General features: G+C 44.1%; 1 protein-coding gene across 1 annotated transcript in view; it reads right to left on the reverse strand.

Annotated features, from left to right (window-relative positions):
• The window catches only part of LOC143924420 (ATP-dependent 6-phosphofructokinase, liver type), a 336,686-nt gene that overhangs the window by 251,081 nt on the left and 58,932 nt on the right, over positions 1-26,673 (reverse strand). The window contains exons 5-6 of the mRNA XM_077448722.1: positions 18,178-18,343; positions 11,435-11,479 (exon numbers count right to left, since the gene is read on the reverse strand). Coding sequence (XP_077304848.1) covers positions 11,435-11,479; positions 18,178-18,343 — 211 coding nt within the window. The remainder of the gene's footprint in view (positions 1-11,434; positions 11,480-18,177; positions 18,344-26,673) is intronic.

Here is a 26,673-nt window from a genome sequence, read left to right on the forward strand (position 1 = left end):
TTATTGATGGTTTGAAGAATTAGGAAACATGAAACATTGCACTAGAAGAAAGTAGACAGAATGTTGTAGAATTATCATCAAGTGGCTTGATGGATTTGAGACGAGAAAAGGCCAAGGATGTTTGATTACTTTAAACGTGTCCAGACCATGGCAGAGACAATGTTACTGCCATAAGGAAACAAGGATTTGAAGGGGCTTTGCAGTAGCATTGAAGCCTAGAGAGGAGAGAAAAGAATACAACAGACTTGATGTTTTTATAGCTCAAAATGATGGTCAAGTAGCTGTTTCTCAGGAACCAGAAAATGCAGATTGCCTGACAGATGTAAGCAGAAGAAAGAGGGAGACGATGATAAAATGATAGTACAGCAGCTTGAACTTTTTGAGCACACAGAAGTTAATTTGAGCATCTCAGAGACGGATGGTAAAGATGCTTTAGTAACATTACGCTTTCCACAACTAACAGATCAGGAAATGCTTAGTTGATTCTGGCTTTGCCGGACTATAATTCAAATGTCTGCCTACCAAAAGACATCCACCTTACATCTGGGCCACTAGCAGTTGGAGTGGGAGGGAAATCTACCCCTCTCATGGAAATACAAACTGGAATTGGAAGCCACAATATGTTTCATAAGCTGCTCATCTCTGACACCGTACCATGAAACCTATTAGGAAGAGACCTACTGAGTTACTTACAAGCCTGTGTACAGTATACACCCAATGGAGTAGAAGTACATGTTGGAGAATTAGATGAAGAAATTATATGTGGATTGACAGCAATTGAATTAGAGCAAGAGATTGGAGGCAATATTCCACCTGAAATTGTTGCTCAAATACCTGACCCGGTAACACTCCCCAGAGTCTGTGAGGCCACAAAAGGATCAAACAACCAACATCTACACCGATAGCAAGTATGCTCTTGAAGTAGTCCATGATTATGGACCCATAAGGAAGAACAGAAGATTCACAACTGCTGCAAAAGAACTAATTCAAAACTGGAAATATGTTTAAAGAACTTTTTGAAGCAGTCACCCTCCCAAAGGAAGTAGCCATCCTGAAGGTCAAGGCATATACTGCCAAGAAGACTGCTGAAACATCAATGGAAGCAATCCTGACCCTAATCACTGATTTTGCAAAGGAATAAGAAGCCCGTAACAGATTGAAAACAAGAGAACAAATACTCAAAGTAAAGAACTGATTAAGAAATTGCAAGAATCTGTACCCGATGATTGGAATGAAATCATGCAAAGGGACAGAGCAAGGAAAATGGAATATGTGTCCCACCTCAAACAGAGAAGATGAACATGCAACTAGCCCATGGCCCTAAGGCAGTGGAGAGAAACATAAAAGACTGGATATTTGTTTCGATACTCCAGAAATTCATGTCAAGACTTTGTTGAGGATTGCATAATCTGTGCTAAAAATAACCCAGGAAAACAGACCAGAGTAACACAAAGACATTTGGCCAAGCCACTTTTCATTTTCCAAAGACTTCAGATTGATTACAACTAATTGCCCATATCAGGCCAATATCAATAGGTTTTGTTGTGTGCGGACATGTTTTCAAGGTGAACAGAAGCCTGACCGGTGGCTAAAGCGAATGCCAAGACAACAACCTCTAGTTCTTTACAAAATCAGGATTACCCCTACTTATAGGTCAGAGAACTCAAGCCCTTATGAGATTTTATTTGGGGGCCCACCTAAGACACGGTTGTATTTTCCACATCAGATTGCTGTAATGTATAATGATGATGTTTTGTTAAGTACTTCTCTAATATAACTAACTGTGATGCACAAGTTTGTTTTTGATTCAATTCCAGATCAAGCAACTGGAACACATGATTTACAACCAGCTGATTGGGTCCTAGTAAAAGAACATGTGAAAGCATCTTTGGGACCAGAGTTTGAAAGACCCTACCAAGTGTTCCTGACAACTGCTACAGTTGTAAAGTGACATGGATACATGCCAGCCTTTGCAAGAAAGTACAGCTAATTTCCAAAGATGAGTAAACTACTCTTATGCCTTTGCTTGATCTTAGCAGTCAAGGCTATAGAGGAAAATCAACTGTACAAATTACACATGCTAAACAGGCATAAGGAGTAATTTGAGTAATTGTTAGATATGCTCACATAGGTCAGACAGTTTAACAAAAAAAAAAAAAAAAAAAAAAAAAAAGGAGGCACACACCTGGTACCCATTTACTTTCATTTTGCGTTTAAGCCATACAAAGCTGCGAAAAATACCAGTATATCTAGAAATACCACAAATGTTCTATTATTGTGAAAATACATTTCATGCTAAATATAAGGCCTTTGGGAATTTCCCCTGGTTTAGGAAGGGAAAGAGGTATACGATGTGACATTATGATAGGAAATATGACAAACCCAGATTATACTTTGTTTAGAAATGGTACAATTTTCATGGATTCAAATATTTTTTTTTGTCCTCATAGGAATCATCGTTCTAGGATTGCTTGTTTGTTTCTTTTTAGGTGTGCTAAATGTTAAATTCAAGGATTACTACAATGGCAGTTAGAACTGAGGAAGATAACCCCAAAGGAAGAGATAAAATGTTATCAGATAGTCAGATCAGCAGATTCGTATGATGCCGAGATATGTATCCACATACACCCTGTGACAGAACTCACTGTCACTGTTTTGGAAAGGGCTGTGGGCTCGCCTCCTACCCACAGACTATGGCCCAGCAGAGAACATTGGGGTTTAGAGGGCTATTTGCAGTCTCCCACCACCTAGAGAAGATGCCACCTCCAGACATTTGTGTCCAGATTCGCCAGTTCATCGGAACCGGGTGAATGCGGTATCTGTGGTTGGGCTTGTGGAGTCGTTCCTGGCTACCTAAACCTATTGGCCCGGATGGGTTAAATATATACTTTTATTCCACAAACAATGTACTTTTAGCTAATAAAGACATATACAAAATGGCACTGAGATAATGTAATGTAATGCTGTATCCCCCCCCCCCCCCTTGTTGCTGTGTTAATTGTGTTGGGTCATGTCATGTAAACAAAAGGTCTGGTCTGGAGACACATCCCAGCAGGGGATGTGTAAGGAGGGGCTGCCTGCTTGTCATAATCCCTTCATGTGCTTCAACTGTAGTTGTTTGAATATACAAGTGTTGAGTTTCCATTGGTTCTTCCTTGTCCCCTACTCCCTCTATGACCAGGCTAAGATGAGTGTCCCTAGCTATGTTAAAAGTGTTTAGCACTTAATAAACAGTTTATGCTCAATTCTCAACACCTGTGTGGCTTGTCTCGCGATTGAGGGGTTAAGGGCTGGTTACGGCGAAACTGCAGGCTGCGAGTGCGTTTGGAAGACAGGAGACACAGGTCTGGTGGAGATGCCCAGCAGTGGTATCCGAGATCCGTCAGACACCCTAAGAAGAACTTTACTCCACATAGTTGTGAAGTAGTTTTGTAGACCCTCTGGTATCATACTAGGTAGGGAAGATATGGTAGTGACCCCTCCATAGGGGCCAAGAGGAGGAAAAGGAGTAGAATTTTAGGGGTCTGATAATGTTGAGTTATATATGTATGTATATAGAGACTGGTCGCTTTAAGAATTTGTAATATACTTTCTTGCTTCTTCTTAAAAAGAGTTTTAGTCTATGATAACCTTCACCACCAGATAAGTAGTAACAGTTTACTCCCTTTTTGCTCAGAGAAATGGACAGTCTTATCTAGCTGGTCTGAACCATTTCCAAGATGGCAGAGCCCATGTTTTCTTTCACTTTCTATTAGTCACATGATGTAACCACCCATTTAACTGTTACCTTGCTAGTAAGAAGATATGAATGCTGATTGGACCAAACTATACAATCACACCTAGTGCTTATGCATATTCATAAAGTATATATTGTTAAACTTGATCTTTTTAAGTCAGAGATACTTCCTTCTACATTCGGCCTGGCAGTGCTGAATATCTGTGTGTGTGTTGTGTCTCTCCACTGTAGTGTCTAGAATAATAAAAAGCACCTACTTATCTTAAGATCTGGACTCACTATCTCATCTGTCTTGTTTTGAGACCCCTAAATTGGATTCAACAAGACATACCCAAAGACTTGCAGCGAAAAGGGGTTTCTACAAACGTATTGACTCAGGAGGGTTGAATACAAAAATGCACACCACACTTTTCAGATATTTGTAAAAAAAAAATTGAAAACCCATTTATCATTTTCCTTCCACTTCACAATTATGTGCCACTTTGTGTTGGTCCTTCATATAAAATCCATTTACGATTTTGGTTGTAGCATTAAATACTTTTTCAAGGCACTGTTGAATTCTAGATGACCTCTCTGCTTTATATTGGCACTTTTTTTTTTTTTTCAAACACAGTCACAAGTTAACTGGAGGAAAGTTCACAGACATTGTGTCTGCAGGTGCAGACATGCATTTCTTTTTTTTAATGTTAATTACATTGATTGTCTGGTTTTGGCGTGTAATCTGGACGCCGGATCACACTATATTGAATACTGTTGTTAAAGAGGGACATGGAAGGGAGGGAGGGGATTGGACGATAGGGAAATAAAAGGTGGGATAGCCAATCCCATGATTAAGTCTGGTATGACGAAACATGTCGGGGGCGTGGCTATCTGGCGAACACTGAGCTGACATACACGGAGCTGGGAGGAGGTTTTGGACTAAGAGGACTGGACCATTAAGCTAAAGGCACCCTATTCAAACTGACCTGCTGTGTGGGACCAGGCGGGACGCACGAGGAGGGGTGAGAGAAAGCCATCCAGTACCTTACTTAATAAGTCCGCTGTGACCACCAATGCCCCGACGTATTCAGAGCATTTTGTGAAGTGGAAGTGTGAAGTGATTTTTTACTCTTTTGAAGTGATTTACTCATTTTCTGTTCATGTGAGTGCATAAAGAGTGATATTTTTAAAGATTAAAGTGTGTTGATGGTATTACACTATTGGGGGCTCCCTCTTTGATTTCTTTTGAGGTATATACATATACATTGAAGTGCCTAAGTGGAGGATATCTATGTGCCAGTGTGTGAACCATCTCATGAGAGGTTTTGAAAGCTCCTTTAGCCTGACACGAGAGTGTAAGGCTTAACAGCTGGTGAGTGTTTTCACGAAGAGAGGATCACAAACACGGATGGTGTGGTAAAGGAGTTACTTTTAAATCGATTTGGACACTGGAGATTTGCTTATGCACTTATAGAAGGACTCTGGAGCCTGGAAATTTAATTATGTTCTGGTTGATGGACTATATTCACTTTTTAGATAATTATACCAGTCACTTATTTTTAGATGTGAACTAATACATTCACTGAGTGGCGGTGATTTGTGCCATTCATGTTATTTGTGTTTATAATTTATAGCACATTGATCCACACAGGATCATTTAGTATTTAGTAGTGTGTGCTGACAGGTAATAGCGCTACGTGCAATCAATTATTTGTTTGATGTTTAAAACTAATTTGGATGCACCTATATATGTTTGATATTTTTGTGAAAGTAGCAGCTTAGTTTTAGAGTTGGGGTAATTTGAGCACTGTGATGATACACTAGGTGGAGGGATTGCGATTTGTGTATCTATAGAAATATAATTACATCGATGTATGTTTTGACAACCAATCATATTGTACAACATGTAATTCTATGGTCAAAGATTCTTATAAAAGTTCCCCTTCTTTTTTTTTTTTTTTTTACTTCTCTAAGTCGCGCTCGAGGTACTCGGGTTAGCACGGAGTGTTGCTGCTAACCTGCAGCGGACTTCCCCCTGGAGGACTTTTACACGTTGTTACACGGGGCATTGCACTGTTGCCGTGCACAGTTTAAGGGTTTAAATTGTTATTTTTTGGGTATAGGCCCGATCTGATCGCTCCCCAGTTTCCAGGGATGCCACCAGATACGGGCAGGGTTGACCCCTGGCGGTCACCAAGGGTACTTTTGTTTTTTGTCTATGTATTTACTTTTTTGTTTGTATGGTTAATGTTTGGTCATGACTCTTTCTACAATGGGCTCTCTGGGTCTAGGCGGCTCTTGGTACATGATATTAGCACCCATGGGCGTCTCCTTGCAATATTAACGGAACCATCTGATGGCCACACGTGACATGTCCTCTTTTAATATCCTATCCTGGAATGTCCGGGGGCTCAATTCTAAATTTAAAAGAGCAGTTCTGTTTAAATATCTTAAATTGCACTCCCCACATATGATACTGCTCCAGGAGACACACCTCATGGGCAGCAAACTGTTGGCACTAAAGAAGCCGTGGATCCAGAGAGCCTTTCATGCCTCCTTATTCTACCTATGCCAGGGGGGTCTCGGTGCTGATCAGCAAATCCTTTCCCTGTGCAGTGGAGCAGATTCACACCGACCCTCAGGGCAAATACGTGATAGTAGTTTTCACAGTTTGGGGTACGAGATATATTGTGGTAAATGTATACCTGCCTCCTCCCTTTTCAGCATCCACCTTATACACTATCCTGTAAAAGGTTACCCCATACTGCCCCGCTAGGCTGCTACTTATGGGCGATTTTAACGCTATTCTAGCTCCAGACTTAGACAGGCCGGTCCCCCCCAAACAATGCTCCTCAGACCTACCCAATTGGGCGCAGGCCATGGGAGTGACGGAGGTCTGGAGGTGGAAACACCCCTCGACTAGGGCCTACTCCTGCTTTTCCACCACCTATAAAAACGTCCTCACGCATCGACTTAGCTTTTGCCAATCCAGCCATGCTATCAGACGTGCTAGACGCCACGTATTTGCCCAGCGGGCTGTCGGACCACTGCCCCCTCCTCCTTAATGTCCGCTCCACCACTTCCCGAACCTCAGCCCTTTGGCGCCTGGGAACCCACTGGCTCTCCCACGCCGATTTGACCAACACTATCCCGCCCCGCCTTGCCGAATACTGCCAAATTAATGCAGGGTCCTCCTCCCCAGGGGTTACTTGGGGCGCATTCAAGGCCTTCAGTAGAGGTCATTATATTTCCTCCATAGCTGGGATCTGTAGAGAGCAAGCCGCCACCACGACTGAGCTACAGAGCAAGGTAGATACCCAGACTGAGGCCTACACAGCTGACCCCACCGACTCTAGTTTTGAAGCCCTTAATGCGGCGAAACGAGAATTACACCTCCACCTCACAGAGCTTACCAGACTGGATCTTTACCGCAACAGCAGGGGGACCGGAACGGTCGCCTCCTGGCAATGTTAGCTCAACACGACCTGCCCCTGACGGTGATACCTAGTGTGGTGTCCCCTTCGGGTGAATCGGTCTCCTCTCTCCCAGACATATTGGACACATTTCGGCAATACTATGGTTCCCTTTATACCTCTGTGCTTCCCTCGGATCTCATGCCACAGGATCTGGCGCCTTGGCTGGACCCCCTGGCACTCGGCTGGCTCTCGGACGCAGAGAGAGAAAATTTGGTGAAGCCCATTACCCCGGAGGAGGTACAGAGGGCAATTTGCTCCTTTCCTGCAGGAAAATCCCCGGGTCCAGATGGTCTCCCTATGGAGTTCTACAAAACCCACGGGGCCCTTCTTGCCCCCCAGCTGGCCCAGCTCTATACTCACTGTCTGGCGGAGGGCACCCTTCCCACCTCCATGAGCCATGCACACATAATACTAATCCATAAAGCCCCTAAGGACCCCACATCCTGCGCCTCATATAGGCCTATCGCCCTCCTAAATGCAGACTTCAAAATCCTTACCAAATTGCTCACTACGAGACTACAGCCCCTACTGCCATCTGTGATAGAGACGGACCAGACCGGTATTATGCCTAATAGAGCCACTGACATCAACTTAAGACGCCTGTTTACCAACATCCATGCACAACACCTCAATGAGGGTTCCCGGGTGGTGGCCTCCCTGGACATAGAGAAGGCCTTGGACACTGTGGGGTGGCCTTTTCTGTGGGAAGTCCTCCGCAGAATGGGGTTCCCCTTGGTATTTATTGCGTGGTTACAGACGCTCTACCAGCACCCCACGTCAGCCATTAAGCTGGGGGGGGGTCTCTCACGGTCCTTCCCTCTGTCCAGGGGCACGAGACAGGGCTGCCCTCTTTCTCCGGCCCTGTTCGCCATCGCAATGGAACCCCTGGCGGAGGCCTTACGTACCTCCCTGCACATTAGGGGCCTGTGTGTTGGCTGGCTGGAGGAGAGGGTCGCCCTGTATGCGGACGACCTCCTTCTCTTCCTTAACGACGCGGACTCCTCTCTGAGGGGCATTACAAATTCTGAACTCATTCTCCACGATCACGGGCCTTAAGGTTAACTGGTCAAAGTCACTTCTGTTCCCTATAGACCCCGCGACACTGCCCCCCCGATATACCTCTACAGTGGGTGGAGAGCTTCAAGTACCTTGGGGTGGTGGTCTCGAGGCAGGCTTCGGACTTCTTACCTCTGAATCTATCCCCAGTGGTTCAGGAGACACGGCTGCGACTGAAGGCATGGGAATCTCTACCCTTATCATTGCTAGGACGGATAAACCTGATAAAAATGAAAATCCTGCCCAAATTTCTCTACCTACTTCGCCAATCCCCACAATGGATCCCTAAATCATTTTTTTCCCGACTGCATAGCCTTTTTACCTCCTTTATCTGGGGGGGGCCAGTCACCCAGGTATGGATGGTCAACACTTACACGTCCGTCCTCCCAGGGAGGACTGGCGTGCCCTGACCTGTACCAATATTTTTTAGCCACCCAGCTGGTTACTGCGGCTTGGTGGCTCACTCCTGATAGGACGAACCCTGCCACCTTGGTTGAGGCGGCGGTGGTGAAGTCACTGGAAGCGCTGAAATTTTTACTGTATCGTGGCCCAAAAGCCCCATACCCGCTGACCCCCTCCATGCGCACCACGTTGCGTGCATGGGGGGCAGGACTTAAACTTGAAAAATACCCTGTCAATGCACTTTCTCCAGCTGCCCCCTTGTGGTTGAACCCCACCCTGGAGCAGTTTTACAAACTACCCGAACCCCATGCTTGGACTAAGTTTAACGTTAAAACAGTGGACCAAATAATTTCCGACCAATCGCTGGCCCCATTCCCCAAGTTGATTTCTGACTTCAACGTCCCGCAGAGCTATTTTTTTTTTAGATATCTACAACTCTCCCATGCCTTCAGATGCCAGTTCTCCGGGTCTCCCCCCCAGGTTGTCCAGTCCGCACTGGAGGACCTCCTCACGTCCAGATGTGAAAATAAGCCCACCTCGAAACTTTACTCCCATTTGATAACGACCTCCCTCCCTACCTTGGGAAAACTCAGAGACAAATGGGTGCGCGACATTCCCACCTTTGATAATGATGATTGGGATGACATGTGGGACTTCCCTTTCAGATCCCTGGTCTCCCTGAGAGACCGGCTAATACAGTTAAAGATGGTCCACCGAGCATATTTCACCCCATATAGATTGCACAAAATGAACCCCTTCTCCCCCCCCCCCCCCCCGGGGTGTTGGCGTTGTGGGACAATACCGGGGGACTTCACTCATATTTTTTGGACCTGCCCGGCCATTGTCTACTATTGGAAGGAGATACTGAGGGTCATTACACAGGTCACCTCCATATCGCTCCAGCCCTCCATAGAAATTTGCATACTGGGCCTGATAGATCATATTATTCCCACTGTGGCGCGATGCACCCTGGTTGGGCTTCTCCTCTTCTACGCCCGCAAGGCCATAGCCCTCAGCTGGCGTAAGTCAACTCCCCCTCCTCTCTCCCTGTGGAAAAAATTGGTCAACGGCAGCCTGCCTCTTTACAAAGACTGCTATGTTAATAGGGGTTGCCCGCAAAAATATGACAAAGTCTGGTCCAGCTGGCTGGCTGACGCCTCCACAGCCTCTCACCCGCAGCCTACTTAACAAGTTACCTTTTGCTAGTAAACAGGAAACTGCACCAGTGGAAATGTCATCTGTCTGAGTAGCATGTTTTAAATCCAAGTTGTCCTGCTGCACATGGAGTCAGCTATCTGTGGCCAATGAGGTGCCTTAGACTCTCCGTCATATTCTGTATGTACCAAACTGTCTTGTATTACAACTCTGTATACACCACGCCTGTAACTGTAGTCGTGACCAATGTATGTGTTCTTTTTTGTTTGTTAGTTTGCTTGCCGTTGTTTACTGCCTAAATCTTAATAAAAAGATTTGCAAAAGAAAAAGATTCTTATAAAAGAAGCCCGTGTGAGCTTTCTTGAGCAAGTTTTGACTTGCTCCCAGCTGCAGCTGAGGTTAATAAAGCCTCCTGCTCTTTTGGAAATGTACAACCCGATTATGTGGTTTTGTTATTTTCCACATAACTTACCCTTCCACTTTTCCACTCTTTCCTCCAGTGTTAATTTTGTCGACTAAAACATTTCAGTCGAGTAAATGATTATTATTTTAGTCAAATGAAATACGACTAAAACAGAAATTACTAAATACGACTAAAACGCCATTTTAGTCAAAAGACTAAGACTAAAACTAATTTGAAAATTTGACTTAAAAAATTAACACTGGTCTGTAGTGCATGTTCATATAATAATAAATAACATATTCGATTTGTCACTCCAGCAGTATATAATGAGTTTGCAAATTGTAGATAATTGTTAATGCATTACAATTGAATTATACCCATTAGATTTTAGATGGCTAAAATATACTGGAGATTTTAGTCGACTAAAATGTACCGGAAATGTAATCGACTAAATAGGACTAAAACGAAAACAATTACAGAAGACTAAAATGGGACTAAAACTAAAATGCCATTTAAGACTAAAAGGAAATTTGCTTCCAAAGTTAACACGGCTTTCCTCTTTACCTGCCTGTTCAAGCTAAACCTCCCCTTTCATGTCAAATTATGATCTTCTGTGTACTGGCCTCAAGTGCTGGCTGTGTTGTGTTGCGTTTCTGTGTCTGACCGTCCAGCAGCTCTCATGTAGCAAGAGCGCCTCTCAAATCTCCGTCATCTCCAGTACCCATCACTGTTTACACTTGTAAGCTTTGGGACTGGTTCACAGCGATTACAAGGTACAGAGCCAACCAGAGTGGCATTTTTCATTTGCATGCTTGATCACAGGTAAATGGTGGTAAAAAGGAAAAGTGTATTTAAATATATACAGTTTGTAAGATGATAGCCATAGCCATTAATTTTTTCATATTTATTTATAACACACTCACACATGCACACAGGCACGTGAAAAAGGAAGTATTATATGTAAAAATTGCAATTGACAGGCATTAAAAAGATTTTGATTTGATACAGATACTCCACATACTACTCAAATACAGATACATGAACTTTTTTTTCTAGCCAAAGATTTTTCAGCACTGTTTTTAGTCATTCCCTGTCCAACAGAAAATCCAGCTGCTGGACCTCTGAGCAGACTACGCTGCAACTGCATAATATAGCATGGCCGGCAGCTAAACAAAGTTTTATGACAAGAGAAAAAAAAAAATATATATATATATATATATCCTTTACCCGCAATGCCGTCCCATCACTTCTAGCACAAATGTCCGTTGATGGCTACAATGAGAGAAAAAAAAAAACATTATCTAAAAAGGTGAAAATGTTACAGTTACCAACGTGTATTGTCAAATTAAGTGCTCCCTCTAGATTCTGATCAGCAAAATTCTAGATTTAAAAAACAAAACAAAAATAAGGTAGGGCAAGCATATCAAATGTTAGTCATGAAAAATAACACCAAGATTAATACGCTCAATAGAATACACTATACTTTGTTTCAAGTGCCAGGGTACAGGTGTGGGTTATTGCTTAAGGTTAGGTGGTAGGTTATATGTCAGAGACATTTGAATACTTTGTCCCTTCAGAAGAAAATTATCTGTGCCAAGAACAGTGCCCCAGAAATGAATGTGCTAGCCTAGCCATATAGACTCATTTGACTAATTTTCTGGATCTCAGACCTTTATTTAGTTATAGGTGGCTGAAATATACAAAATCAGTCCAAAATGAGGAGGTTCTTCAAAAGAGAACTGGATGAGTAAAAATGTTATGATCCAAGCACCCCTGCCAAGATAGTAAATCCAGCTACTGGACCTCTCAGCCAGGTTATACTATAGTTGCACTAAAAGTACAGTTCTTTAAAAGACAAGCCACTAATGCCAACTTCCATGTTTCTATCCACACAGATTGCCTGGAAGTGGAAATATGGCATATTACAAAAAACTTAAAACAAATTGTGTGTACATGTGCACTGTGAAGGTGCTGCTGGTTCCACATACTTTGCCACTTTTCCCCTCGCCCCTATGAAGCCACTGCCCTGTTTCAGTCAGGGCACCCCGTTTGGGCACCATGCGTAGTCCAGCAGCAAGAATCTACAGATTCCCGCTGCTGGGCTTGACAGTGTGAGGATAGCAGCGGCTGCCAAGCCAGTGCACTGCACTGACAGACCAGTGGCAGCGCAGCTATTAGTGCCTGTTCTCATAGCCAACAATTACCTGTAGCGATTGCTGGTTGCACTTTGTAGATTCTTGCCACTGGGATTCAGAGTTTTAAAAATCCCATGTGAGTGGTGCCCTAAGTAGCATAAGCCTTTCTCACAGGTGAAATAAGAAGAATAAATTGGTGCAATTAAAAAAATTATTGTGATTGCATTATTTTGCAAAGAGATTTTGGATTAAAACTCCTGATGCATGGGCAGCACAGAAAGCATTCCTGAATCTAGAAAAATAGGATTTTTGCACTCACCATAAAATTATTTTCTCTGAAGTTCATTGATGGACACAGCAGCTCCTCTTGACCTTAGGGTTATATCGCCCCTTTAGGAGAGGACTAGAGGTCGACCGATATGGGTTTTTCTCTGGCAGATGCCGATATTTAGAAATCATGGCGGCCGACGGACGATATATGATGCCGATCTTTTTGGGCCGATGTGTTAGGCCAATTTTTTTTTCCTTTTTTTCCCCCCCTTCATCTCATAAAATCTAACGGACACCTTTCCCACTGTGGCGTTTTTCAGGCGCTTTTGTGCTAAAAATAGCACCTGTAAAGTGCCTGCAAAATGGCTCCCCTGCAGTCTGTGTGAAAGACAGAGTGCTTTCACACTGAGGCGATGTGCTGGCAGGATGTTAAAAAAAAAAAAGTCCTGCAAGCAGCACGTTTGGAGTGGTGTACACCGCTCCTCCACCACTCCTGCCCATTGATATTAATGGGCACCACTGCCGAAGCGCATGCAATGCGATTTGGCAGTGGTGCTTCACGGGCGCATTTAACCTCTTCCTCGGCCACAAGCTGGGTTATATGTGCCCCACTAGCAGCCGAATAGCACCACTAAAATAACGGTAAAGCGCCGCTAAAACTAGCAGCGTTTTACCATCAACGCCTGCTCGCTCCAGTGTGAAAGTAGCCTTCATAAGTGATACAGAATTTTTTTCACATTTAAACATTAAACAAAACAAACCTCCAATCAGTTTACGTGTATGTATACTTGTATGTACGATTTAGATAAAAAGCAAAACAAAAAAATATTAAATAAAAAAGAGGTAGTCAAAACTTTTGGACGAAAAAAAAAAAAAAAAAATGGGCTAATTTTACTGTTTTAGTTTTTTTTTTTTTAAATCAGTGTATTTTTTTCCCAAAAAAATTGCATTTGAAAGACCTCTGCGCAAATGCCGTGTGACATAAAATATTGCAACAACCGCTATTTTATTCCCTAGGATCTCTGCTAAAAATATATATATAATTTTTGGGGGGTCCAAGTGATTTTCTGGCAGAAAATATGTAAGCAACAAGTGTCAGAAAAGATTTAGTCTTTAAATGGTTAAATTGAGAACTCTGCACACCAGTTGAGTTCATTCAAGTGTAAACATTGTATCTCTTTGCTCTTTTCTTAGCAGACTGCCCAGAGAGGAGTAAAGTCTCTTCTATGAATGAAGACTCAGGCAACTTACATTGACTTCTATTACAGAAGTCATTTGCAAGTCGCGCTGTAGTTCTAAATCGGCCTTTTTATCAGCACAATCGGCCTATATATCGGTCGACCACTAGACAGGACTAGGCAGAAAGTGTTAAAACAGCAACATTTGCACAGTACCACCCAGGGGGCGGTCCCATTGGCTATAACCCCTCACACTGCGTCCAGCAGCTCAGTTCATCAAAAGCAGTATAAACAGAAATAAGAGGGGTGGGTGCTGTGTGTCCGTCAATGAATTTCAGAGAAAAGGATTTTACGGTGAGCACAAAAATCCTATTTTCTCTATCATTCATTGATGGACACAGCAGCTCTTCTTGACCTTAGGGACGTCCCCAAGTAGTATCAAAGAAACAAGGGATGGGAACAGCAAACAATAACTCCACCACGGTAAACATGGATCGGGCAACCGCCTCGGCCCTTCTGTCAGCAGGGTCCCTGAAAGCAGGCACCCCAGGGAGTCGACAATCGGAGGAGCTGTCCATTTCTTCAGGAAACTCTCCTCAAAGGGGTAACGCACCGCCATGTGTCTCAGGACTGAAAAGGCCCGCTGCGGTTTTTTTCATTTCCAAAAAATGATAAGTACATAAAAAATAAATAAAAGGGTAAGATAAAAGAATATAACTACATAATATATATATATATATATATATATATATATATACACACACACACACACACACACACACACATTTTTATCTTACCTTTTTTTTTTATGTACTTAGTTTTTGTAAAGTTAAGAGAAAAGAATATAACTACATACACAAATAATTAAAACTAAACAGAACAAAATAAAAAAGTAAGATAAAAGAATGATTATATATATATATATATATATATATATACACACACACATACACATATATACATATACATACACACACTCTTTTATCTTAGTTTTCTTTTTGTTCCATTTTTAGTTTCTGTTCAGAAGTTCATGGAGGTTTATAATTTATTTTATTTTTTACAATGCTTTCTTTTTTAAAAGGGGGGGGGGGGGGGGGGTGTGGGGACAGTTTTTTTTTGTCATTTTATTATTATTTATTGCAATTTTTTTTATCAGCCCTGTTGTGGAGCTATGGTGAGATATCAGGACAGACCTCTGACATCTCCCATTTGAGACAGGGAAGGGGACTAGGGACATAGATTCCCCAGTCCCTTTCTCTGTAGCCTCCGCTGCACTGATAATGAATGGAGAGAAGACAGCGGCTTCTCTTCAATCATTAACTGAGACATCGTAATCACAGGAGGTTACAATGTTTCAGTTATGTGAATGGACAGAGTCTGTGGTCACTGACTCTGTCCATTCAGAAAACAAAGGAGTCGGGTTTACCGGCTCCTAACTGCACTCTCCATCCTGAGATACCAAGGGGACGGCAGCACGCAGGGGGAGAAGAGAGGGGGACAGATGCACGGAGGGGGACAGCAGCATGGAGGGGGACACCCACGGAGAAGAGCGGGAGATACGGAGCAGCATGGAGGGGGACACGAAGAAGAGAGGGGACAGATGCACGGAGGAGAGAGGGAGACACCGAGCAGAGAGGCGGACACGCCGAGAAGAGAGGGGGACACGCCGAGAAGAGAGGGGGACAGATCCACGGAGGAGAGCGGGAGATACAGAGCAGCATGGAGGGGGACAGCAGCATGGAGAAGGACGGATGGGGACTGAAGGAGGATAGGGGACAGTGTGTGGGAGAGAAGCCCCACGGGGTGTATTGACCTGCAACTCGCAACGTGTAACGAGTCAACGTATTTTCGTATGTCGAAGTAATCGATTACGTCAACGCGTCGTGGCAGCTCTAGTAGATGCCCCCGCCGTATCCTCCATTTTTAGGGTATCCCGTACTGCTGTAATAAGTGCTCCTACAAGCGCCTTTTCCTGCGCTGAACCGGACACGGAATTATCCTCACTGTCCGAAAGGTCCTGGTCCGCACCCTGTGATACATCAGAACAGGGGCTGCCAGTCACAGAGGGGCCCCGAGTCTGAATTAGAGCTTTTCCCCAGAAGACGGTGGGTGGAGGGGGCATTTTTTACCCCCCTTGCGCCCGCATGCCACTTCCACCCTGGCAACAAAGGCCTCCAGGACCGCCGACAGAGCGTCCATAGGCACAGCAGGTGCAGGGGAACCAGTCGCAATCACAGGGATGTCTGGGGAAGAAGCGTCAGCTTCTGACGCCATGCTGACCCACACTCGCCTGTCACCACTTAGTCACCTAAAGCAAGTCACACAAAAGTCCACCCTCCTAGATGCATAGACTGATGGGCCCCCCGCAGGACTCACCACCCTGACTCAGGTACTGTGCTGCTGCTGTCTGCTCTCCCCTGTGCCATCCACTAGGTCTCTGTGTGGAAGCGCACTGTTCTAGAAGGAAACAAGCACCCAGTGCTAGAGGCAAAACTACCCAAGGCTACTATAAAATGGCCGCCGGCCGCCTGAGCAAAAAAAAAAAACATCTGACAGCGCCAAGAAAAGGGCCACCGCACTACTAGAAAATGGCTGAAGGCAAACAAACAAACAACTAGCTGTGACTGCCACAAAATGGCTGCGGCCCCAGGAAAATGGTCGCGGAGCGAGCGGCAGCCTCCCCACATGGCTCGCACAGCACAGACACCCACCGTGGCCCAGAAAAAAGGGAAGAGGATGAGCGGACCCCCAACACCCAGCGCAGCCACCTGCCAGAACCCAGAGCCCCCCCTCCGAGGACCCCCAGCCAAGTACGTGCACCGCACCCCCATGTGCCCAGTCAAACAGCGACCCATAGCATGGGGAGGAGGGAAAGGACAGGGAGAGGAGGAGAGTGAGAGACCCTCTAGTCGACCTTCCAGGGAATGCCCAGCTGCTCCATCCTGCCAAGACAGGTGGAACCCTACTTACCACTCCTGCAGTAACTGCTGGACGCATTCCACAGACCGACCCCCCCCCCCCCCCCATCACACGAGCAGCACGGGGTGGCTGCCGGCAAGGCACACTGACACAGACTGCAGAAGCCCGGTCATATATGTGTGCCCCAGAGCATATAGCTCACCGGCTGCCCCATGGAATAGATGGGGCATGTCGTGGCCGACCCAGCGCGTAGCTAAAGCCTGCTATCGACGGCCAGGCTGGAGAGCCTACAAGGATCTATATTAACCAGTCTGTCACCCAGCTCAGCTGTTGATTGAAGATCACGGGAATCAAAAATGCAGAAAAAAATAAATAATTGCCAGGACCAATGGTCCCATCGGGAACCAGGTCCTTCTATACTAGGCAGAAGAAAAAAAAAAAAAAAAAAAAAAACAGAGTTGCTAGATGCAGTGTGAGGGGTTATAGCCAGTGGGACCGCCCCCTGGGTGGTACTGTGCAAGTGTTGCTGTTTTAACACTTTCTGCCTAGTCCTCTCCTAAAGGGGCAATATAACCCTAAGGTCAAGAAGAGCTGCTGTGTCCGTCAATGAACGATAGAGAAACCACAGTTCAAATGCCTGTTTTTACCATTACTTGGCCACCCATGTAAACCAGATCTAAAACTCCCTTTACTTCAAAAGCCACAGGTGCTGCAAAGAACTGTCTCATCATTCAGATTAAAAAACTGAGCTGTGCATGATCACTCAGCCTAGGAGAAAGAAAATGAGTCATGCTTGACTTTTAAAGCATTTAGGACAGTTCACATATACTTTAAAGCTAACCTGACCTGGTTGGTGAATATAATGACTTAGGGGGAAAAAAAATAGCATAAATAAAAAAAATGTAAAAAAAAAAAAGGCTGAAGCTGCTGGATGATGAACAGGATCCACCATTTTCAAGGTCAGCAATTGCAACTTACAGCACCTCTTCACACGGGTTTCTGTTGAGCAATAAATGTAAAAGATACTGAAAAGTGCATTGTTTAAAGTAATCCTGTCAGCACAGGGTCCCTTGAATGTAAAAAATATACTGCACCTGCAAAAAGATGACTGCATACACTTAACTTTCCAACAGTGGGTCCACCAGAAAGGACAGTATATGCAGTCTTTTTTGCAGGTACAGCATTTTTTATTTTTACACTAATGTAACCCTGTACTGACAAGGTCACTTTAATATCAAATTTAATTCCAAGATTTCAAAACATAGTGAAACTAGCATGAATTATGACATGATGATTACACAATTTAGTAACTTTAAAAATACAAACATTTGTAGGTTTCTAAATGAGTAATTTCCTGGTGGCAAATTTCCTGCTTTACATCTTCGGTAAAAAACTATGACCAATTTGTCTATAAACAAATAGTCACAAGAAATGCCAACTTGTTTTACATCAAAATCCCTTTGCTCACCTTTGAGCGGTAGTTATGATTGCATCAATTACTTCCATAATTCTGTGCAATGCCGAATCTGTCCCAATTGTCATATCTGTACCACAGAAGTCATTGTCAATTGACCCAACAAGACCAACAATATTCAAATGAGAGTACTTTGTAGCAACATCTTCAGTTATTTTTTCTGGAAAATAGAAAAGTTAACAGATATTTACATAGAAGTCACAGTTACTACAAATGTCAAATCTGCAGTAAAATCTAGCACAAACTTTGCTGAAATTGTGTGGGGGCTGAAATGCCCACCACTCCTCTTTCCATTTTATTAAGTTTATCTATTAGGCCAAATATTGCATTATCTGTTTTAAAGTCATCCTATAATGCTTTATTATGTGGCATACATCACACAAATTTTTATAAAAATTATATGCATCTGAATATACACACTTGGGGGAATAGGAAGGACTAATGCCGCGTACACGCGAGTCGAATTTCCGACAGAAAAAGTCGACGGACGCTTTTCATTGTATATTCCGATTGCGTGTATGCCTCAGAATTTTTTTAATGAAAATTCTGATGGACCTAGAACATGTTTTAAATATTTCTGACTGAACCAGTTCCTATCGGGAAAACGCTTGTCTGTATGCTGTTCTGACGCATGCTCTGAAGCAAGGATGAGACGGAGGCTATTGGCTACTGGTTATTGAACTTCCTTTTTCTAGTCTCGTACGTGTTGTACGTAAACGCGTTCTTAAAGATCAGACTTTGGTGTGATCGTGTGTAAGCAAGACCGTTTCAGCGGAACTCTGTTGGAGAAACCTTCGGAGTTTATTCCGACGGGAAAAGCAGTCGTGTGTACACAGCATAAGAAAACAGGTCAAATGTATTCATTAACCATTTAACAAAGCACACATTATGCAGTATTTAGACCAAGGAGTTATCAAGCACTTCTTCAGGAGTATATACAGCCAAATGTGTTTTGAAAATATCTGTCTAGATAGGCCAATCATTATTTTTCTATGGAAAAAGGGAAGAAGGAAGGATCTATCACATGTGCCCCCAAGCTGAGTTAGACTTACTGGTAACTCCTTTTTTGAGAGTCTTCCTGGACAGCCCACGAGACCTAGGGCTTCCCCTACCAGGACAGGAAACACGTTACCCCACCAGATAAAAGGGCGATCCTCCAGGCTCCATGTCAGTCTTCTCAAGAACCATAGGACATCCCTGCAAAACATATGCATAATACACATAACTGCAGACAAAACCATGTGGGAATCCGGCTGTCCTGGAAGACTCTCAGAAGAGGAGTTACCGATAAGTAACTCAGATTTTTTTCCAAGCGTCTTCCAGGACAGCCCATGAGACGATGAGCCAGAACTTACCAGTCTAGGTAGAGACAGCTGCCTGAAGGACTTTACGACCAAACACCTGCTCCTGAGCCGATAGGAGATCCAGGCGATAATGTTTAATGAAGGTCGAATAACTGGACCATGTGGCAGCCCTGCAAATTTGTTCTGGTGAGGCACCAGTCCTCTCAGCCCAAAACGTAGACAAGGCTCTAGTTGAGTGTGCAGTAACAAAAGGCGGAGGAACTTCCCTAATTTTGTACGTTTCAGAGATAGCTTGCTTTATCCATCTAGCCAATGTGGCTTTAGATGCACTATTTATTTCCCTTGTAAATTCCTGAAAAGAGGACAAACAAGGCATCAGTTATTCTAAAAGGTCTTGGTGACCTCAAGATAGATGAGGAGGATCCTTCTCACATCTAAAAAAACTAAACTTTCTTTCCTGGTCGCCGTGTGGTGAACTGCAAAAGGTTGGCGGTACAATGTCCTGGGATCGGTGGAATGTACTGGCAACCTTGGGCAAAAAACCTGGATCAGTTCTCAAAACCACTCGATCCTCAAAAATCAAGAGGAAAGGCTCCCTCACTGATAGGGCCTGCAACTTACTTACCTTACGAGCTGAGGCAAGTAACTTTACTGAAATATCCTCCAGAGGCTCAAAAGGAAATGCAACCAGAGTTTGGAGTACCGGGGACAGGTTCCAAGTTGGGCAACATCTCACCACTACTAGTCTGGTACTAAATAGTGATTTAAAAAATGTGGCTATAGTGGGATTTTTCAGGAGAGAAAACTGAAGGAAAACACTGATAGCTGCCGTCTGTACCTTTAAGGTACTAACAGAAAAAGACCTTTGTCGACACCCTCTTGAAAAAATTCCAAAATTGAAGGAATATCATGAGTTAATCTTTGATTTTCAGATAACGAGGAGTTAAATCTTTTCCAAACCTTGGAATATATGGCTCTAGTGACTGATTTTCTGCAATTTACCAGAGTCTTGACTACTTTGTCAGAGAATCCCTAGATGCTCAGTATCTTTTTTTTCAGATACCAAGCCATCAAGTTTAAGGAAACCACCTGAGGATGTGACACTGGACCCTGCTATAGTAAGTCTTCTCTTCTTCGGAAGACTCAGTGGAGGCTCTGAGGTCAGAGTCTGTAGCAGGGAGAACCATGGCCTCTTGGGCAAGAAAGGGGCGATTAACGCAAGATCTGTTTCGTCTAGAAGAAACTTCAAGAGGACCACCGGAAAAAGTCTGATAGGCGGGAAGGCGTAACAGAGGCTGAATGGCCATGGGTTTCGCCAGAGCAAATCGATCCCCAAAGCTTGATCTGCTGGGTTCATGGAAAAGAACCCCTCTGTCTTGCGGTTGCTCTGATTTGTAAACAGATCCATTTCGGGATATCCCCATCTGCTGGTGAGATCCGCAAAGACTTCGGGATGAAGGGATCAGTTGCCCCGATCTACCTGGTAGCGGCTGAGATAATCTGCCAGACAATTTTGTGTCCCCTTCAGGTGCACAGCTTTAAAATTGAAGCTAGATTCCCTTCTGTCCATGATAAAATCTCCTGGGCAATTGAATGAATTATCCGGCTCCTCGTACCTCAGTTTGTTAAGGTACGCGACTGTCACAATATTGTCTGAAAGGATTTTGAGATTGTGTCTCTTGATCTCCGTGTGAAATGACTGAAATGACCGTGTGAATGAAGGCACTCAACTGCTAGCAGCTCTCTTTGACTGGATGAAGCCCTTGCTTCCCTCGAGGACCACTCTCCCTGTGTCACTGCCCCCCATCCCAAAGAACTCACATCCATAGTGATCCTTCGGGATATCGGAATGGAACATGGGAGACCTCTCGTTAGGTGCAGGCTTGTCCTCCACCACCACAAGCTTCTCTTTACCCTGACGGGTAGCCAGACCCTCGACTCCAGGGACCTTGCGTCTCCGTCCCAGTTTCTTAATAGAAAACAGTTGTAATGGACATTGATGAAATCTTGCCCATGGTACTGTGGGAAAGCATGAGGTCATCAGACCCACTGCCCTCGAAACCTGTCTTAGCGAGACCGACTGGTTTGTCTGCAAAGCGGACATAGTTTGGATCACTTTTGTAATCTCCTATGGCAGAAAGACTTTTTGGTCTACTGAGCAAAAGTCGTAACCCAGATATGTCACTTTCTGGCCAGGAATTTAGTACGACTTCTCTATGTTTATCAACCAGCCTAGGGACTGTAGGAAGTCTTGTACAGTCTGGAGATCCGCTAACAACTTCTGGTATTACTGCTCCCACAAGGAGGTCGTCCAGGTAAGGGATAATAGTTATTGCCCTTAACCTTAGTGGAGCCAATACTTCCCCCCAACACTTTTGTAAAAACGCGTGGGGCTGAGGACAGACTGAAGGGCAGGGCTTGAAATTGAAAGTGCTGAGTCTCTGTTCCCATCTTCACTGCTAATCTCAAGAATCTCTGGAAGGATGGATGGATAGGGATGTGAAGGTAAGCATCCCTCAAATCCAAAGTAGCCATGAAGCAGTTTGGGTAGAGAAAATTTTTGATTGTGAATACCGTCTCCATACGGAAGTGCTTATATCCGATTGAACGGTTTAGAGACCGAAGGTTCAGGATAAGCTGAAACTTCACCGACTGCTTTTTGATGACAAATATATGGCGATAAAACCCCTTGCCCTGCTCTGACCGGGGAACAGGGATCAGGATGTTTTGATCTAATAAGTCTCCAAATTGAAGACCCAGAGCCCTCACTTTCTCCCGATCTTGAAGAGCAAAGGTGACCAATAACTGCTCTGGTGGTTGGTGCGAAAATTCCAGCCTGTACCCATTGGTCACTAGGTCCAGGATGAAGGGACTTGAAGTGACTGCTGCCCATTGTGGGAGAAAGGCCCTCAATCTTCCTCCCACTAGGGGACACAAGTCACTGAGGCTTGGTGGGTTTTTGGGGAAGATTAAACAAGACCCCCCCCCCCCCCTTAGCTCTGCCTTTGTGCCCTGTCCAAAGTTTTTTGGGCCTGTTGTCCTTTTATCTAGGACCCTGCTGTCTACCTTGGCCACAAATTTTTTTTCTGGTTGTCAGGTTTTTCTTTTTCTCTGGAAACGCCTTTTTCCTATCAGCTGTTCGTTCCAGTGCCTCCTGCAGGTCTGGGCCAAAAAGATGATCACCCATCAAGGGAAGCCCACATAGGCGCAACTTTGAGGCTGCATCCCCTGACCAGGTTTTAAGCCATAGTCTTCTCCTGGCTGAATTCACTAAGGCCGGAGTCCTGGCTGACATTCTTACCAAAGAATCTACCAAAATCCCCACTGCCCGAAAAAGGAGAGGAAAAGACTTCGAAATCTGGTCTCTAGAGGTACCTACTGACAAATTTGTTTGAATTTGTGTCAACCATACTTCTAGATTTCTGGCTACGCATGTGAGGCCAGAGCAGGCTTAAGATTGCCAACAGCCGAATCCCACTGTCTGTGGAAAAGGATATCTCCTCTTTCGTCCATAGGGTCATTAAGTGTACCCATATCATCGAACGCCAAGTCCGAGTTTTTTTTTAAACTTTTTAAAGAGGTGCAACTTAGGATTCTTGTTCCACAGCTGCGCAGTCTCCTCATCAAAAAGAAACCTCCTTTTAAGGTTACCAGAAAAGAAAGGTTTTCTCTCTGGATTTTCCCACTCCAGTTTGATAGTATCAATCAAGGAACTATATACTGGAAAGACTCTAGACTTTCTTATGCAAACCCTTATACATAAGATCATGTTTAGATAATTGAACCTCCTCCTCTTTCAATTCAAGCATAGTATAGTTATCTTTAGAAGACATTGATGACTTATTAAAGGCTAACTTAAACCTTGAGCCCCAAGTAGATTCTCTATCCATGGGCTCTTTATCTGACCCCGATTCTTCCGGAGAAGAACGGGTAGCTCTGACTTCAGCTTCTGAGTCTTCGCTCTCTGCTTGCCGAGGAGCGCTACTGACTGAAGCCCTAACTGAAGATGGACCCTCAGCAGGAGTCTGAAGCTTGTCAATTAGCGTTTAAAATGAGCTAAATGTAGACGCAAGCTCATCTCTGACAGAAGTCAACATCTTCTGACAGGAGGCTACCAGGTCATCCTTTACTAGGCCTTCTATACAGGTGCGGCAAACTGCTTTGCTCCACGAGGGGCTTCGTTTGCTCAAACCGAACATTTCTGTTTTGGGGGCTGCGCTTGGGCCTTGCCCTGGGTCTTGACCTGCAAGACAAAAAAAGTGACCCGCTATGTAACTAGAAGCTGCCCCATCACTCCGTAACACCTCGTGCAGGAGGGAGAAAATGTGTCCTCTTACACCCACTATTACAGAGAGGGGAGGGGGGAGGGAACACTCACAGGGATCGCAAGAGGGTGACAAAACACTCCAGGCTTACCTGTGAGGTGCTGGTGTTGGGGACTGCATCCACTGCCTGTGCAGGTACTGCAGAAGGATCATTCCTGCCCCTTTTTGGTCGTCCACAGCCTGGCTGCTTCTCACTCAAACACCAGCAGCCAGCGTCTCCTGTTCGTATCAGTATGGAGACTGGAACCGGCAAGTGATCGCTCCGTCAAATGACGGAGCGATCACATTGTAAACGGCCAAAGGGTGTACCAAGATGGCCGCCACTCCAGAGCTAGGCCAAAGCCGCGGCCTTTCCTGAGGCCGCAGATCACGGCGTGTGCCGATCCAAACAGGGTGACCCGTTCGGGTCACGGATCGGTGACGATCCGTTGCACCCCTAGCTGTCCTGGAAGACACTTGGAGAAAGATGGATTTCAGCAGGTTTGGAAACGGCTTTCACGATTGACAGATTTCATTCTCAGCAAGACATATTTTTGTCTATCACTAATTTTACAGTGCATATACTCAATAACAGGATCATGAAAACAGGAGGGATTTACTTCAAATAATTCACATTGTAGACTTAAAGCATCACTAAATGGAAGACCGCAGTCTAGATCCGGACAAAGCCACTGTCCCATCTAGACCCGTTGTTGTGCCATTTAGGAGCCGCTTCTCTCCCCCGGCCTCCATGGCTATAGTTCTCAAAGCAGAGCAGACAGCGGGAGGCAGAGGCATACTGGATAAAGGGCGGGAGCTAGATAAGTTAGCTTTCCAGATTAACAAGCAGGTGATAAGTTGCTAGAACACTGGACAGTTCTAGCAACCAATCACCAGCTTGTAATACAATAAGTCAGTCAATACATTTTCAAAAAAATGGTGCACAAATTCATCAAATGCAAAATACCATAAATACCCAATACTGCCGAATATAAAAAACTCAGTAGATGAATAAATGGTGAAATGAAAAAATTAAAAAAAATTAAAAAAACAACACACACACACACGATATATCGGTAGAGTGATAATGTTCCACAAAGCGTTAAATATATCCGGACTCCTTCCTTGGGAAGACAACTTTTTCCAATAATTGCTATGTTGTGAAAAAAAAAATGACGGTCAATGATATAGAATCCACCATCACCTCTAGGTGAATTGGCCGCTCACCACAGGCAAAGACCCCCTGGGTCAAATCGTGCCTCTGGTTGAAATATCGCTGTATCCTTGGTCCTCTGTGTTAATCACCAACTACTCTTCTAGAGTTGCTCAGAGTAGCAAGAAAACATTCAGCGCACAAAATTGCTTGTATAAATGTTTATTAAATTAAATCTAAAATGCCCACTCACATAGCTGTCATCTTGGACATTGCCTACAATGCTGAGATACCAAGAGTTTGCCTCCTCGCATGGAACTCGGAAGGAGCGCGGTGAGGAGGCGAGCTTTTGGTATCTCAGCATTGTACAAGATGAAAGCTATGCAGGTGGGCATTTTATATCCGGTCCACTTAAGGACCGGAAGAATTTACCCCCTTAATGACCAGGCCATTTTTTGCGATATGGAACGGTTTGACTAACTGACAATTGCACGGTCGCGAGACACTGTACCCAAAACATTGACGTCCGTTTTTCCCCACAAATAGGAGCTTTCTTTTGATGGTATTTGATCACCTCTGCGGTTTTTTTGGGGGGGTTTTTGCACTTAACAAAGAGCGACAATTTTGATAAAAAAATATATATTTTTTTTACTTTTTGCTATAATACAAAGCCAAAAAAAAAAAAAAAAGTAAAAAAAAAAAAACACTTATTCATCCATTTAGGCTGATATAAAGTCTACATCTTTTTGGTAAAATCGTAATAGGCGTATATTGATTGGTTTGCACAATCACGTCTACAAACTATTGGATAGATTTAGGGACTTTTTTTTTTATTGTTTTTACTGGTACTGGCGGCGATCTGCGATTTTTAGCAGGACTGTAACATAGTGGCAGACAAATCTGACCCCAAGTTACACTTTTTGGGGACCAGTGACATTATTACATTGATCAGTGCTATAAAAATGCACTGATCAATGTAAAAAGGACACTGGCAGGGAAGGGATTAACACTAGGGGCGATCAAGGGGTTAAGTGTGTTCCTTCAGCGTGTTATAACTGTAGGGTGGATGGGCTGCCTGAGACACAACAGATCACTGTTCCCAATCACTTGTTTACAAAGGCAGATCCCCATTCTGCCTCTGTACTAGGCAATCTCGGGTCGCCGGCGGACATAGAGTATGCCCGAACCGCAAGCACACTGCCACAGTGTGAAGCGGGCGTGAGAGAGGGTCACTGGTGGAGCACGCCTGCCACTGCACAAACCGACATACACATACTGCAATTCATGCAGGAAAGCCAACTTGCAGCAGTACAACTGCGGCGGGCGGTCTTTAACTGGTTAATAAATACACATTTATACAAGCAATTTTGTGCGATGAATGTTTTCTTTCTACTCAGAGCAACTCTAGAAGAAGAGCAATTGGTGATTAACACAGAGGACCAAGGATCCAGTGAAATTTCAACTAGAGGTGTGATTTGGCCCAGGGGGTTTTTGCCTGAGGTGAGCAGCCAATTCACCTAGAGGTGGTGGTGGATTGTATATTACTGATCATTTTTTCACACCACAGCACTTATTAAAAAAAAGTTCTCCCAGGGAAGGAGTCTGCATATATTAACAGTTTGTGGGACATCATCACTTGAACTATATATGACTCGTGTGTGTGGTTTTGTTTTTGTTTAAATTTCACTATTTATTCAACTGCTGAGTTTTTGATATTCGGCAGTATTTG

This window comes from Lithobates pipiens, unplaced genomic scaffold, assembly GCF_037356315.1.
Source record: "Lithobates pipiens isolate NorthernLeopardFrog02 unplaced genomic scaffold, aLitPip1_a1.2 Scaffold_22, whole genome shotgun sequence".
NCBI lineage: Eukaryota > Metazoa > Chordata > Amphibia > Anura > Ranidae > Lithobates > Lithobates pipiens.